Source organism: Pezoporus wallicus, unplaced genomic scaffold, assembly GCF_028554395.1.
Source record: "Pezoporus wallicus isolate ANWC-B61680 ecotype Strahan unplaced genomic scaffold, APGP_CSIRO_Pwel_v1 contig_7910, whole genome shotgun sequence".
NCBI classification, from domain to species: domain Eukaryota; kingdom Metazoa; phylum Chordata; class Aves; order Psittaciformes; family Psittacidae; genus Pezoporus; species Pezoporus wallicus.
The window spans coordinates 765,424-781,513 of NW_026641702.1; the positions used below are offsets into that span (position 1 = coordinate 765,424).

Sequence of the window (16,090 nt, forward strand, 5' to 3'; positions counted from 1 at the left end):
CTTCACCAGCTGCACAGACAGGGAGTTGCCAAACAGCGTTTTATACAAGTTCTCCAGTATTCCAGCTGTGATAAATTACTACTTACCTAGAAAAGCTCCTAGGGGGTCCTTCACATACAAGCTGACAGCTCAGCCTCCTGCAGTGGTTTACTCAGTTGGTTTACTCAGTCTTTACCAGCATGGGAAGACCAGGGCAGAAAGTCACTTGGCACAGAGTGTGCAGCCAGAGGATTCATCCCAGTGGTTGAGGCAACTACCAATGGTTAGAACTAAATTGAGAGTGCTCTTTATCAAAAGGGGAAGTTTCAGAGAGCAGAGACCACCGTATGCACAAAGTTACACACTGCAAAATTAAGTATGACCTAGGTTTTTTAAATAAGTGAATTAATTTATTCATATTTATACATTAAACTGTATACGATTTCAGAGAGTATTACAGTTAGATTAACAAAAGCTAGTTACCAAAAAGAAAATACAAAACTAAACATTATTCTGGAAGCTTATTTATATCACAGAAGTGAAGTTTCAAGGTCATGTAAGTCCAGTTTGTGGTATTTGCTGAAATATTTAATGTTTAACAGTAAATGTTAAAAAAAAAAACCAAGTGATTTCTATAAAATCATAGCTAAGGCAGATTTTATTATTGTACATTGACTTTTAACCATTTGGATAGAGGGAAAAACCTGAGATCTATACCCAAAAGCTGTTCTCTGCAGAAGAGACATATACATTTGTTTGCTTTCTGTAGCAAACAGTATACATAACTGTTACTATGAAAGTTGTGCTGTACAGGGGCTGTAGTGCAGGTCACTTTTATATTAAGTACCAATAAAGGCTTAACAAAATATACAAAGTCTTAAAAGGTGAGGCTGTTTAAAGCAGTAATTGTATACATATTGCACACTATTGTGAATACTCATGGGTCAGAAACATGCTCCCCCTGCATCTGCCAGTTCCTGCATCCTGAACCGCGCTGGAATGATAGAGGGTCAAGAACCATGAGTGTTACCAGCCATTAACTAGCAGAGAGCAAGAGGCAAGTCCATGGAGGCTGGGCTCTGCCCTCAGGTGCCAGCGGTTTGCTGTCCTTACTGGTCCCGGGACTCGTAAAGAAGTTTTGTTGCCTAACACAAAGACAAAACATCACTGTGTTAACAGAAGTTAACACCTCATCTCCCTCCTACCCCTTCAAAAATTTCCTTTAAACCCAAGGCTTTAAGTTCTTTATCCATTTTTCTCCATCTAAGGCACTTAACAGTCAGACAGGCACTAGAGTAAGGTTTGAGACTATTCAGGGTTAGTTTAAATGCAGAACCTGTGGTCACAGAATAATTCAGGTAACTTATATTTGTTTTCTCTTTGTCAGAAATGACCATTTCTGATAAAAACTGCCTTGGGAAAAGCTAGATAGAAGTAATGTTTCCAAGATCTTGGTAATCCCTCTAAAACATACACTAAACAATGTTATGTTCTATAATCCTCATGTCTCCTTACAGTCCCTGCTAGGGGTTTCATTGGTCTCAGACTATAGTATCGAGCAACCTCATGCACTAGGGATAGACGTGCTTCCTCTTCCCTTTACATGCTATTAACTGGGACCTCTGAAAGCCTCACACAAAACCAAGCTAAATGACTGTCTAAGGAGACAAAGCACACCACATAAAGATTTACTTCAGCCTTCTGCAAGTTTTGCCCCCACTGCTTACCTTGTGCATAGCTGCCAGCCAGCTTGCTGACAGCTTCTTATTAGAGCTGAAGTCTTCACAAGCTGTAAACTTCATCTGCATTAGCTCCTCTGATCCTGGTACCTTATACTGCAGAATCATACCTATGGCACGAGTATTGCCTCCTGGAAAAAGAAAGAAAACCTTCAACAGAGACAGGTTCTGGAGCTAAGTAACAGAACAACTTTGTAGCTATTGAGTGTGTCTGAAGACACCAGCTTATCACTTAACTGAAAGCCCTGGAAACCGCAGGTGCACCACCAGCAGCTGCAGCAGTGACCATGGTGATACTGCCAGGCCACAGGATGTGTAGACTCAATGTTTAGTTCTCTCTGGCAGTCACTGAGGCAGAACTTGTATAAGCCATCAGGTAAAGCCACTAGCTACACACACAGGAAATAACCCTCTTTTTCACTATTACTGTGTCTTCTTTGACACAGACACCAGTTTCACACTGTAGCCTGCAGTCTGTAAACTGAATGACCTGTGTCCAGGTCATTGGACAGACATATCCAGACTGACACCAAAAGGGCTCCCTGCTCGATACAAAGTTTGGCACAGCAATCAAAAATCCCTCCAAGGATGGCAAAGGTTGGGAAAGGTGCTTACACAAGACTAGGAAAAAAAACTGTCAATGTTATTGGCTTCCTGAAGGAAATCTGCTACAAATGACATTGCTCTGGCAACCGTGTGATAGCGACTTGTTTGTATCTCTTTTACACTAGCTGCACAGAGGTAAGATAAACCAAAGCCAAAACACAGGAAACAAGCTTTGTTTAGAATACTGCACTTTATTGGCATTATTTCCTGACGCAGCAGAGCATAAACTAAGCCCCAGGAACAGCACTGCTATACACAGGACAGCATTGCATGAGGGGCTCCCACAGGCCATTTCTGTAATATCCAAGAAGCCAAACAAAGACAAACTTAATCTAAGTGACCTGATCAAAAGCCCACAAGCAGTTTTCATAAAACTAGCTATTTGCTCCTCTTCTAGGGTAAACAGAAATCCAACTTCATCACTCACTCCCCTGCATATACCTGGTCAGAATAACAGATTAAAGACCTACTCAGATCCATGGAAATCAAACACCTACAGCCTTGGACAGTTTGCCACTGTCTGGCATTTCAGGACATTACTGATTCAGGCAGAACACACCTTGTAACAACAGGTTTTACTACTTCTAAAGATGTGTAAAAGCACACCATTAACTGTTTATTTAGTGCAAAGGCCTGCTGGACAGTGCACAAGGCATTACTCATTTCTGGTATACACAATTCAGCACACCTCTGTTGAAGTGGGTGATGCATAACACTGTGTGCCACAAAAAAAATACTATTTCTCAACTTCCCTTCTCCCTTCCAGCATGGACAATAGCACATGTGGTCTAAAGAAGGCTTTGAGCATTTTAGTTCTCCTCCAAAAAGATACAGAACACTCAGTCTCAGTTTATTCGATGGGAAGGAAAGGTATGTGTCAGATTTGAACACAATTTGTATCAAGTTAAACAGCTATAGATCAAAAAATCAGCACTGCAGATGAAGATTGCTGGGAGGGGACCATGACAACATGCTTAGGTGAGTCATACTCAAAGGTACTGATGATACCTTCAGTTATGTGCTGGCTCTCCAGAAGGCTGGTGTAAGTGCAAGTATCTTTTTCTACCGTCAAGAAGGAAGGCAGGCAGGCAGGCAAAAAGATAAAGCAGTCAGCAGAGTAGTGAACAAGGAGTTACAGGAACATTAACTCAGCAACACATTTGGTTGATCTGAATACCAAGATAAGTTTACTGAAGTTAACATGCTGTACTGACTGAATATTGCATAGAGAGGCTGCCCATTTAGAAAACTCTAGCAGTAACAGAGGTGTTCTAAAGAACAATCATTAAAATTCCTGACTTCGCTTGTTCCCATTTCAGTGAAATCCTATTCAAGTTCATCCTGAAATACTCTAATATCTGGTAAGAGATGAGGCAGTAAGTAGCTGCCCCATGATTCAGATGCTACCAGTTTCATTTGGCCACCCCTTCAGCTCCAATGAAATCAACAAAGCACAGATTAATTCCCACCCACACCCCCTTCCAAGGTTCTCTCACTCTTCATGCAATTGTTTGTACCAGTAGAAGAGAAATCCCATCTGGATCCTGAAATGGAAGGTACCAAAGAATAGCAGTTCCCTCCTATGAGCTTTTGAATCAATAGATCTTTATATTTAGCCAAACGATGACAACCTTTACTCAGGTTTATAAAGGAGTTTTCCTGTATTACAGTAATTTCTCAATTCCCAGGTTATCCCCAAAATCCCAGCAGCCACAAACAGTGTTTCACAGACTGCACTCCATTCTGAGAGCAGCTGTAGCTAGCACACCACAGTTATGGATAACCTGGAAACACATTGTCCAGCTCAAACCATAATTACAACTTCACGTATTTTTTTCTTAATAGTTAATTTGTATTCAATGAAAAACTTACCCCCAGGAGTAAATCCCTCTGTAAGTATCTGAACAGTTGAAATCTGTATAATTTCAATTTCATAATGGCTGTCTCCATCCAAAACCAGATACCTACATAGCAGAAGAAAATTTAAAAAAAAAAAAAAGGTATTTTTTCCTATAATATCAAGTCCAAATCAAAGGAAAAAAATAACCGGGGGGGGGGGGGGGGGGGGTGGGGGAGAGAGAGAAATCAAGCAGAAAAAAAACCACTTTTCATTGAAGTTCTTTGCTGAAAGGAATTCAAACCCAAACCACAGACCTGCAGTTCAGTTTGCCATAAGACCCTTTCAAAATATTAAAGGTATTCTTCCAAAGTTCTGGGGCAAGAAGAGAACAGAGTCTAAAGTGTTGTAGCCAACAGGCTGACCTGTAATGGGTAACAAGCGTGGCTGTCATCTCAACAATACAGAGCACTGTTAGAATCATCCTGAAACAAGCTTTTTTTGGTGGCTACAGCTTCTCCCCTGTAACGGCCTCTTATGATCACTCTTCTAGCCAACAAAACCACTGTCCAGTGGCACCAAGAGACATCATTGGCAAGTGAAGCTCCACTACTCCCTGGCATTCTGACCCACACTGCTAGTAAATTAAAACTCACGAAAGTATCTATCCCTTCAGTCTGACTACTCTCTCCAGTATCTTTGCAGCACGTTACTTGTATTTTGCTCAGGTTATTGGATAATAACATAGCTGTATATTATATATATATACAGCTGTGCAGTAATAATGTAGTTTACAAGTGCAATTTCTATCAACCTTTCTTACCTCTGATTGTTGGAAAGTCGACAAACCATGAGCTCAGATTTTTCAGATGTTCCCAGAGTTACAAAGAATGAAGCACCTGGAAAGAAATGTTTTAGTTTTCTAAGAGGGAGCTGAGGAAGGATCATTCAAGTATCAGAAATGATAACTCATATTTCCTTACTGCACCTCATACACGGGAGTGGGTGAATTAAGAGACTAATTGAAACATTGAACTGATTACCATCAGGAGAACACGCAAGGATAAAAAGCTGATCTTTAATTACCGTGTTGTGAATCACAGGACCTTTCACAATTGCAATGTCCTTTCTCCCACATGTTGTGGAAATACAGATGATACCCAAGATGCATCTTTTAAAATGAGAACAGATTTAGAGATGGCAATCAGGCCACTAAGGCCCCTCCCTTGTCACCGTAACGTAAACTATTGTTTCAGTACTCAAAAAAAAACCAACCTGCCAGAAGAATCTAACAGCAGGATGTGACCTTCAGCACTGTGCTTAATAAATAGTGAGACATCTCGTTTTCATTAGCGAAGGCTAGCTCACTCCTACTCTAAGGTCAACGAACTTCATGTTATGTTTCTTCCTGCTCAGAAGAGCCCCTTCGGGACCAGGAGTCAGCTACATTAGTGAAGTGAATCACAGTGTAAAATAAAGCAGACTACACACCTAACCACTTTATTTCCTCCATGCCTCATGCTCCCTGGATTACCTAATCCCAGTACTGCTGGTCTGGGATATGAAAAAAATAACAACATAGAGCCCTGCCAAACCATCTGCAATCCATCTCCATAATGTGAACCATGCAGCCCAAGGGGCTTCACCTGGCCATTTCACAATTTTACTCAGTCCCACTGACCCCTCAGCATGCTGCTGAAACGAGACAGCAAAACAGCTATGGCAAAGCTGTAGAGGACATCACAATCACCATCTCTGATTGATATCTGTGGCTCCACACTAGAATCATAAATAGTTTGGGTTGGGAAGGATCTTCAAAGGTCATCTGGTCCAACTCCTCTGCAGTGAGCCTGGACATCTTCAACTAAATCAAACTGATCCTAAGTCAGGAACAACTTCAGACTTCAATTGCGTAACACAAATGCAAGCAGGATAAGCTTTAAGAGAAGTCTCCAGTTTAAAACACGCTATTGTTAAGAGTCATCTACAGCCTCATCTGCAAAACAGAGCTAAGAATGACTTGTGTTGTCACAGGGATGAACATACCCCTCTCTGCACATAGCCTCTCCCTAGGAACATTCATGCTATCAACAAGTATGTGGCTTTAGCTACTGACTGTAGACACCAGCATCACACTGAGAGCCCATCAAAAGCCACTGAACAATCACACAATGTTTTAAAAAACAAAGACTCAGCTTTCTTAATGTAACCAGAACATGAATTGCTGTACTGCATGTAGTTTTAATGCTATGCAAAACTGACCACTCATTATGTTTTGCCCTCAACCACAGCTGTAGGCCACGGACAAGATCAAAGCTCAGAGACGAGGCCTGAAACAAGCATTGTATCTTGTTAGAAAATACTAAAATAATCCATATTGTGAAGTATTTTCCATCCTTATTTAATGTTAACAGGAAGGTGGCTATAGGATTCATTACTTTAAGAAATGTGCCAACTGCACACGTGTTCTCAGAGGCATTGAAAAATCCTTTGTCTTTAGTTAAATCTTTGTAAATACTGGCTAAAAAGTGAAAACTTCCTTCTAAATAAACTGAGAACACACAATTATTAATTGGCAAATAGAAGCATGACAACAAATGCCAGAGAAGGACTCTTCATCAGGGACTGTAGCAACAGCACATGAGGTAATGGGTTTAAACAAGGGAAGTTCAGGTTAGACATAAGGAAGCTTTTTTCTGTAAGGATGGTGAGGCACTGGAATGGGTTGCCCAAAGAAGTGGTAAATGCTCCATCCCTGGCAGTTTTCAAAACCAGGTCGGACAGAGCCTTGGGCAACACAGTTTAGTGCAAAGTGTCCCTGCCCATGGCAGGGGGTTGGAACTGGATGATTTTAAGGTCCTTTCCAACCCTAACTGTTCTATGATTCTACAAAAACAGTAGTTAAAGGAGACAAAACCACAGCTCATTTGACAAGAGGTATTACTCCTCCTGTTGATCAGTTTTAACACAGCATTTGAACAAATACAAATGAGATCAAACCAGCACATATATGCAGTCCGTCCTTACCATTCATAAGTACTTTAAGCTGCTTGTCATAAAACTCTGTTTCTTTCTGAGAGATGAGGGCACATTCAGCACACTGGCGCACAGGGTCCACAAAGCACATGCGAGGCAGAGGCACTTTTTTACTGCAGCACTTGTCACAGAAACACTTCCCACATCTTCGACAGTGGTGCTAAGCACGAGGGGACAATTTGGTTAGCACAAATGTACAGCGGAAACTAATAGGGAATAATCTGAGAAAGTTACTACTTTAATTATCCCCCTCCTCAAGAAACAGAACAGTTTCTCATGTGTGAAACATACCAGTTGAAGGATAGGTAAAGGAAATTCAATTGGTACAGGGGTAGGAAGAAATCCCTGAAGACTGAACACAAAGAACTGAGTACAGTATGAACAGCAGCAATACAAGCCTTTGCTGGCACTCTTTAAACATGCTTCTGGAGCAGACCAGGCAAGACACTGTAATGGCCTCTCCACTGTCTAGTAAATCCTTCACCCTACTGTCAATAAACACACAAGAAAAGAGTGGTTTCTAGGTCCCTTCACACTTCCAAGCAAAATGACACTTCAACTGGCATTGCTACTCTTTCCCTTAAAACTTATTCTGAATTTTTTCCCATGGAAAAAGATGGAAATCTTCATACTTAAACCCTAAAGCTATTTCTCTATCAGAAATATCAGGAAGCACAGTTCAAATGTAATGAAGTTGCAAAATCAGAACTAGTATTGCTATGTGTTTCACAACTACCGAATCTGCAACAAGCGGCTTGTGCTCCAAATCACTACTGGGGTGTGACAGTCCCAGCAGGTCTTCCTGCTGCAAGTTCTCATGTCAGAACACGTATTCCCAGGCAAGCAGGAACTGATGTGTGGTGCAAAGAGATAGCACAGTTTGATACAAGGAACTGATACACTGCAGTGCTGCTCAAGTGTTAAGCTTTCCTTCCAAATATTGTGCAAAATTCTCTGCAGTAACTATTTCCCAGGGCTTCATTTACTCCCCACAATAAAACACAGCAGCCTCATGAATTAGTGCTTCTAAACCAAAACACTCAAACCAGCCACCCACCATGCTCTTAACCCATCCAGCTAAAAGGTAAAACAAGAACTAGGAGAAAGTGTGTTCTATGATTGAAGGAAAGTAGAGAGTAGACCTCCTTCCTGGTATCCAGTGACAGGACACATGGGAATGCTTCAAAGCTGCTATGGGGAGGTTTAGATTGGGCATTAGGAAGAACTTCTATACCCTGGTATATGGTGGTCAAACACTGTAACAGGCTTCCTAAAGAGGTGTGCAATGCCCCAAGCCCATCAGTGTTTGAGGCAGCTGGACAATGCCCTTAATAACATGTACAGTACATGACTGTAACTCAGTGAGCCCTGATGTGATCAGGCAGTTGGGCTAGATAATCACTGTAAGTCTCTTCCAACTGAAATATTGAGTTCTATTCTATTACTAGGATCACTGACTGACACCCTGCTGCTCTGCAGGCCTCCTGAAAATTTTCACCTATCTGATATAACATACTGGTATGTCTGGTGGCATTCATGCACACCAGAGTAATTCTACACTGACCTGCTCACTTTTATGTAATGAGCATAATTTAACATCAGTGTTTTCTCTTCATACAGTGAGCCTGATTATGGCTCACAGCAATCAAGGGTGTTTACACTTTCTACTTTAATTAGAAATCCCCTTTTCCAAACCCAAGATAAATCCTCTTTTATAACAGAAAGAGGATTTGTGTTTTGCTTTTGTGCATCTTAACAATATGGTTCTTTAATGTAAAATTATAACTCATTACTATTGAAAACAGCTTTGCTTACATTTCCACACCTGAATTAGTTGATTTGTTTTCTATGTCAGTACTGATGGTAGCAGCCAACTCCAGCTGCCTCCTCTGAATGTAAATCCTGCAGGTACCCAGTAATTTGGGAAAACTCTACATAGGTGTTACACATTGTTTCTTTGAAATTCTTCTCTCTGCTCAGAATTAAACCAAAAAGGACTTTGACTCAGAAAAGGCAGAACAGAAAGAAAAACTACTTTAAGTTACATCAGACTTTGCATGCTCTTCTTTTGATTTAAAAGGTAGAAGATTTCAGTATAAGTCCACACTAGTATTTTGCCACAGTTAATGCTTTACATTTCATTGATTTCTCTTACCTTTCTAGTTATGAAGTCAAATTTTGTATCACACTGCATACATCTTGGGCACTAGAAAACAGTAGAAATTAAAATTAATCTACAAGATTTCTAAACCTTCAACCCTACCACCACATACAAAGACTGAGCTTTGTATTTTGCCCTAAAAAGAAACACCTTCAACAAATTTCCGTCCTTTATCTTTTCACCAGGGATGGCTTTCATTTAATTTCAATGTAGCAATATAATGTCATCCTTATTTGTAAGACAAAATAAAGCTGCCACACTCATTCCAAAACTCCACTTCAGAAATACTTATGTTTAGTTACATCTGGCTATCCAAACAGCCATATACTGCACAGTCAACTGGTTTTATATAAGCTATCATCCTCACTGTATTATGCTGCAATGCTCTGTTGACTCTCTAAAACACTGTTCACATATTCTAACGCTCACAATACTTGGACATTTTTGAAACACGCTAGGAGATAATGTGGTTTTCTTCCAAGCTACTAAGGCTTAATTTTATTCCAGCTACAAAATGTCACTTTCTGAAATATCTTCTTTCCTAAAACAAGCTTACACCCACACACTCCTCCCAAAAGAAAAGCCAGAAATAACCAAAGATGTTTGTCTCTCTCAATGGAAGTTCTGTCTCTCACAACTAAGCAGTGTCAGGGGCAACAGTAGGAGCTAGTAGGAGTGACAATTTAAGTTTTCTGTATAGAAACTCACCTATCAAAGGGCTGGTACTCAGCCACCAAATCACTGGATATTCACCAAGATCTTCCATATTTTATTCACCATATCAAAATGCTCTCTCCAGGGCTTATAATTCAACTATTACAAGATTTATTTGCAAATATTAATACAAAATTATGCCCGAGGTCTAAATCAGGAAAATGTGGTGTGATCCTGCAGTAAATTTTATACCTCTTGAAACTGAACTCCTCAAACCAGACCATACCAGGCTACAGCAGAACGTCATCTTAAAAACATGCCCTCAGCTCAGCAGGTGCTATTTGCTAAGCACACAGTAATCACTCTTTGCCTTTCATTAATATATTTCAATACTTTACCTTCTATTAACTCTTTCAGGTTACAAGTGGTTTTGTCATCTATTTCAGGGACTTCTGCTTCAGCAGATTCCCAATCACCGTCACAAGTTTAACAACTATGGCCAAGAAAATATCTCAGCAACTAAACTAAAATTCTCTAGAAACCTTCTGTATTCTTTTGAAGTAGAAGACTTATTAATTTGAAATAGTTTAGATCAAGTGTTCTGATGTCTAAACAGAAGTTAAACACATTAGAGTAACTGCGGTCACCATAATGGAACACAACGGTGCTTATCACTGCTTGCAATGCTTATTATACTGTTTCTAAATCATAGAATCATAGAATAGCTAGGGTTGGAAAGGACCTTAAGATCATCTAGTTCCAACCCCCCTGCCATGGGCAGGGACACCTTACTCTAAATCATATCACGCAAGGCTTCATCCAACCTGTTCTTGAACACTGCCAGGGATGGAGCATTCACAACCTCCCTGGGCAACCTATTCCCCTTCAGATACTGGAAGGCTGCTATGAGGTCTCCATGCAGCCTTCTCTTCTCCAGCCCCAACTTCCTCAGCCTATCTTCATATGGGAGGTGCTCCAGTCCCCTGATCATCCTCGTGGCCCTCCTCTGGACTTGTTCCAACAGTTCCATGTCCTTTTTATGTTGAGGACACCAGAACTGCACACAATACTCCAGGTGAGGTCTCACCAGAGTAGAGGGGCAGGATCACCTCCTTCGACCTAATCAAAAGAAATGTGTTCCTGTATTGTTTCAAATAATGTACTAGATTAAGGCATTCAGACACCTCTTTTCACAATGGCTGCAGAAAAGCTTATTCAAACATTCACTGATGAATAACCTTCAGCATAAAGCAACTTCAGCATTCACCAGGTTTCATCTCTGTAACAAGTAGTACTCTACAGCCAATAACCATATTTTACTCTACACTCATCCTGATACAGTGTTTTAATTTTTGACATTTGTAGCTTAATAGCTTGTCCGGGAGCTAGACCTGGCTGTTGCTGCTGTTCAGGAATTAGAAGGCACAAGCTATCTACTGGGAAAAGGAGGGTGGGTTAAATAGCTTTTCTAAATACTACCCTAAATAGATTTCATACACAATGTTATTATAAACATACAAGTTGCTTTTCAGGAAGAACCAAAGTTATCCACCCTCTCATTTAATACAAACTCTATAGAAAAATATTTCTGAATTCCAGACCTATCATGATAACACTGCCTGATATTTAATGCGGGCATAAATAAATTGTAAGTCAAATGGCATATGGCAGCAGGCACAGGATAATGGGATTTTCCTACAAAACGTTCTAACACAAGTTGACTGATACACTGTTCTTTCAGTGTTTTATGTAAAAAGAATAAAGTGAACCATTCGCATAATATCAACTTCTATTTTGCCTGGGAAGAGATCTCTATGGAAAAGAAAATCTGGAAAGGTGAATTCTTCCATCCATATGCTGACATAATTAGAGAGTGCACAAGTTCCAGATTAAGCTTTACTGCTTGACAAGTTTCTTATCACATCCACAGAGAAGGAAGCACAATGTCAGAGTTACTTTTCATGTTTCAAGATACAGGCTTTTTAAAACCAGCATAAATATGAGGGTTTTGTCAAGTGGAAACAAAAAGATATGAAGGAAGAAATGAAATAAAAATGCACATCACAAGTATATTCATTCACATATAATCAACATACCACTAATACTGGTATCAGATTATTTCATATAGCAAGAGAAAAGTGGAAGAACATCTAACAGGTGTTGGATCTTGGTATTAATTTGAACTGAGAGCTAATTCATTACAAAGAGAGTGGAACTTCTCACACATTTGCTGAAGTGTGATGACAAATTTTCATAATCCCCTGGATCCAGCCAGAGGTGAGAATGCTCTAGTTACACTTCACATGCTTTATTTGCATATTCAATAACAAAGCAACTCAAGAAGGGATGCAAGGTAACACCTGGTTGAGCTTGTTAACACAGTGAACTTCTGCAAATGTGAAAGTTCACAAGCTCATCACCTTGTAATCCACCTGACCAAAACAGCTGATGCCAGAGTGAAAAACACCAAATACAAGCATATGGCTGATACAATTCCCAGTCCTTTCTGACACTACAAATGCACAGGGCCAGCTCACTGTCTGAGCTATACAAGTTTGCCAGCAGTCCAAGGCAGCTCTGTCAAACAACCAGTGCCAATTCCTGGAGCCTGAGCCAACGCAGGCCCCAGCTACACAGAGCTCACCACCCTCCTGCAGTGACAGAGGAGCCCTGGGGACTGACTTTCACCACATCTGAAAGCTCTTTTCACACATTCCAGGTCTGAGCCACTCAGTGCTTCTCAGCAACATGCAGATGTGGTGCACAGCTGGGTGTCACGAGGTTTCGCTACTTCCGCGTTCAAGCATACATACTACTCAATTTCTAGTCCAAGATTTGCTTAATAGGCACACTATCAGTTGAGCTCTGCTGGTGATTAACAAAAGTTCTGGTAAGACAAGGCACATGCAGTGACCAACATATGTCTCAAACTTAATGATGCTCAGCACAAATTTTCATAGTATTATCTACCTCAACTCATTATTTATATCATAGATAAGGCTACCAAAACAGAAAGCTTCCTTAGTCCTGCTTCGATCTCACACTCCAAACTCCTCAAAATAACTGATACTTTAAGCCAGTATAACCTTATGACATAAAAGTTAAAAGCTGAAGGATATTTCAATGTTATGTAAGTCTCACAAAACTACCAACTGCCATAATTTTTAGGTGGTGTTACTTTTAGAAAAAATAAGCCAGCAGACTCTTTCTGCATAAGAAAAGCTACTGACTTTGTGAGTGTTACAGCAGAAGGCTGCGCATTGGAAAAGTGACCTCCACATTTGCTAATACCAGTCTCTTGTCTTGGACTAAGAAGACGGGTTTTTTAATTACATCTGACAGGGTAACAGAACAAGTGTTCTGGCTGAATTCATTATCTACATAACACTGCCACTTTAAATTTGACTTTATTAATAAATACACGGCCCTTATAAGCTTCCCTGTATACCCCATACCTGTTCTAGTTAAGGAAGAAGTTGGTAACATATTTGGTAATCATTAATCAAAGGGATGTCAGAACTTCAATACAGTTTAAGAAATCTAGTGAAATAACTCCTTACAAAGTACCAATAATGGATGATTAATAATATGGATTAACAAACACATTTAAATTAACCATTTAAATTATTAATAATATGGATTAACAAATGCATCTAAATTTAATAATTTAAATGATTAATAGTATGGATTAACAAATTCATTTACATGCATATAAATGCTAATTCCTCTCAACAGCAAATGTCACGAAGTCTGAGGCAAATGCTCAGTCTCACATCAACACCATCAACCTACTGACAACAGACTACAGGGGGGAAAGGTCAGGCTTACAGAGTATGAATACCTGCAGTAAAACTGTAACATCATATTCAAAAAACAACAAACAACAGACTTATACATTCAAAATATACAGACAAATATATCTAACTAGTTTAAATAAACCCCAACACAATCCTCAAACAACCTCTAGTTGAATTAAGATGGCATTATGGATTAGACTGAGCTAGAAGTACTTTGGGTGTTTCTTTTTTAATGAAAATAGTCTGCCATAATCAAGGACTACTGAAATACAAAACTACACTTCAGAAGGTCAGGGAGAGAAGTAATTTTAATTTAACTGTTGCACAAGTTATAGTTACTGATGCTGTTGCTGCCAGGAATCAGGTTTCTGGGTAGCCCAGGTGAGTGAGTGCACACAGGTGCAAATCATCAACACAGCAAAAGCAGACGCCACACAATGCAAAGGGAAATCACTTGCACGATAACTGCTCAGACTTTGCTACAAACTGATAAATACACACCCCATCTGCAACACACCCAGTGCACCACACACCACATGTGGTGTTGGCTGGCTTCAGATACCTTCTAACGACTCTCGGCTCTGGACACTGACATTTTTGTCTTACCTACACTTATGAGACAAGAGGACCAGTGATGATAGGGAGGGGTTTTGTAATTCTCTAAGTATGGAGAAAAATAACTCAGAAAAACATCCACAAAATATTTTAGCAGACTGCTTGTTTAAATAAGTTGAAAAAGTCACTTTACAAAGCAGGGTTAATTTGGACAAAACCAGCAAGTGACTCACTAGCCACACACCTTGTGCCAGTAAAGGTTAGTCTGAGCTGCAGAAGCTGTGCCAGCAATGCAAATTTCCAGAGTTACTACTTTTACACAGAACTTTTCACTTCCACAGATACCACCTAGGGAAGAAACTTTCTTCCTCATTCCTAACCAGGAAGGACATAGCGCTCCCACGCAGAACAGACCAACCATGTCAGTATCTGGCAAAGAACAGCTCTGTACAACAGCTCCCTGCTTAAATTCATATTGGCCCATCTAAAATCTTAATTCCAGTCACATTTAAACTCATTCGCATGCATCCACACCACAGAACACTGGCAATAAAGAAACAACTGACTCTAAAGTTGTATTAACATCTAGCTGTAGGGGCCAGTAGCAAATAATGCAAGAGACATGAAGTTTAATACAACGTCATGATCACATAGCTTACTTGGAAAGTGTTTAAAACAAAAGTTGATTGAAGCAATCTATGCTATTCAATACTCTTTAAGGCTACAAACATTCACACAGGGAGCCAAAGGGGCTGTTCTTCGCTCTACTGCCTTATCACTTTGCAACATTCTTTTTTAAATCAACATGGTCTTCAGAATTAGATTTATAGGGATTTAAAGAGAATACTTCACTAAAACAAATGCTCACAGCACTTTTAACTCGTTCAGTTCCACACTCATTTTTGTGAGAGGGCGCACATTCCCGGAGAACGAGCGACAGCCCTGTCCTTTCAGTCCGTTGATCTATGCGAAATAAAAGCCCTGTGATTCACATCCACGATCCCGACCCGCTACCTGGCGAAACGAGGCTGCCCGCCACTCATCGGCCCCCGGGCGGGCCCCCGCCACCCGACAGGTAGCGACGGCGGGGGGACGGCAGGGACGCGACAGAAGAGGGAAGAAGCGCCATCTCAACGCTCGATCGCCGGCCAGGCGAGTCGTGTCCCGGCTCTCTACAGGGCAGCGGTCCCTGAGACGGCGAGGGCCCCGCGGACAACGGGCCGACGATTCGGGCGCGCAGAGAAGCCCCGCACCCCTAGGGAAGGGAAGAGCGGCGCCCCCGCCCCTACCGATACCTCCTTGTCAGGCACCCAGGGCGGCTCGTCCAGGCCGAAGGGGCTGCGGGCAGAGCGGTGCTCGGGCACCATGCGCAGCCCACTGGGCGACCGCACCAGCTTCTTGGCATCGCGGGCCTCACAGCCCGACATCTTCCCTCCAACCCCGCCACCGCTCCGCTCCGCTCCGCTTCCCCTCCGGCCCGTGAAGACACCGCCACTACCCAATGACCGCCCAAACCCTCCCAAACAGGCATGGCGCACTACCAATGACAAGCAAAGGGCCGCCAGGCTCCGCCCGCTCTCTCCAGACACCCAATAAAACGCTGCCTCTGGACTTCCCAGCCAATCCCCTGTTGCTTGGGATTTAAGATAGGCGTGTTATTCCTTCCACACCCCTTTAGGTGCTCGGGGCGCATGCGCAACTGGAATCGCCAGCCCCACAACCCGGA

The 16,090-nt window shown here is 41.3% G+C and overlaps 1 protein-coding gene across 3 annotated transcripts; it reads right to left on the reverse strand.

Moving 5' to 3' along the window:
- Positions 1-363: 363 nt before the first annotated feature.
- Positions 364-15,814, reverse strand: ZFYVE21 (zinc finger FYVE-type containing 21). Of its 3 annotated transcripts, XM_057425013.1 has the most exons (8): positions 15,660-15,814; positions 9,353-9,403; positions 7,189-7,357; positions 4,985-5,060; positions 4,197-4,288; positions 3,333-3,386; positions 1,707-1,849; positions 364-1,124 (listed from the first exon to the last, which is right to left on the reverse strand). In XM_057425013.1, the coding sequence occupies exons 1-8, from the start codon at positions 15,789-15,791 to the stop codon at positions 1,089-1,091; spliced, it is 753 nt and encodes a 250-aa protein (XP_057280996.1). In that variant the 5' UTR covers positions 15,792-15,814; the 3' UTR covers positions 364-1,088. The 3 variants fall into 3 exon arrangements, with proteins under 3 accessions (XP_057280996.1, XP_057280997.1, XP_057280998.1); XM_057425014.1 differs by lacking the exon at positions 9,353-9,403; XM_057425015.1 differs by lacking the exon at positions 3,333-3,386.
- Positions 15,815-16,090: the final 276 nt, after the last annotated feature.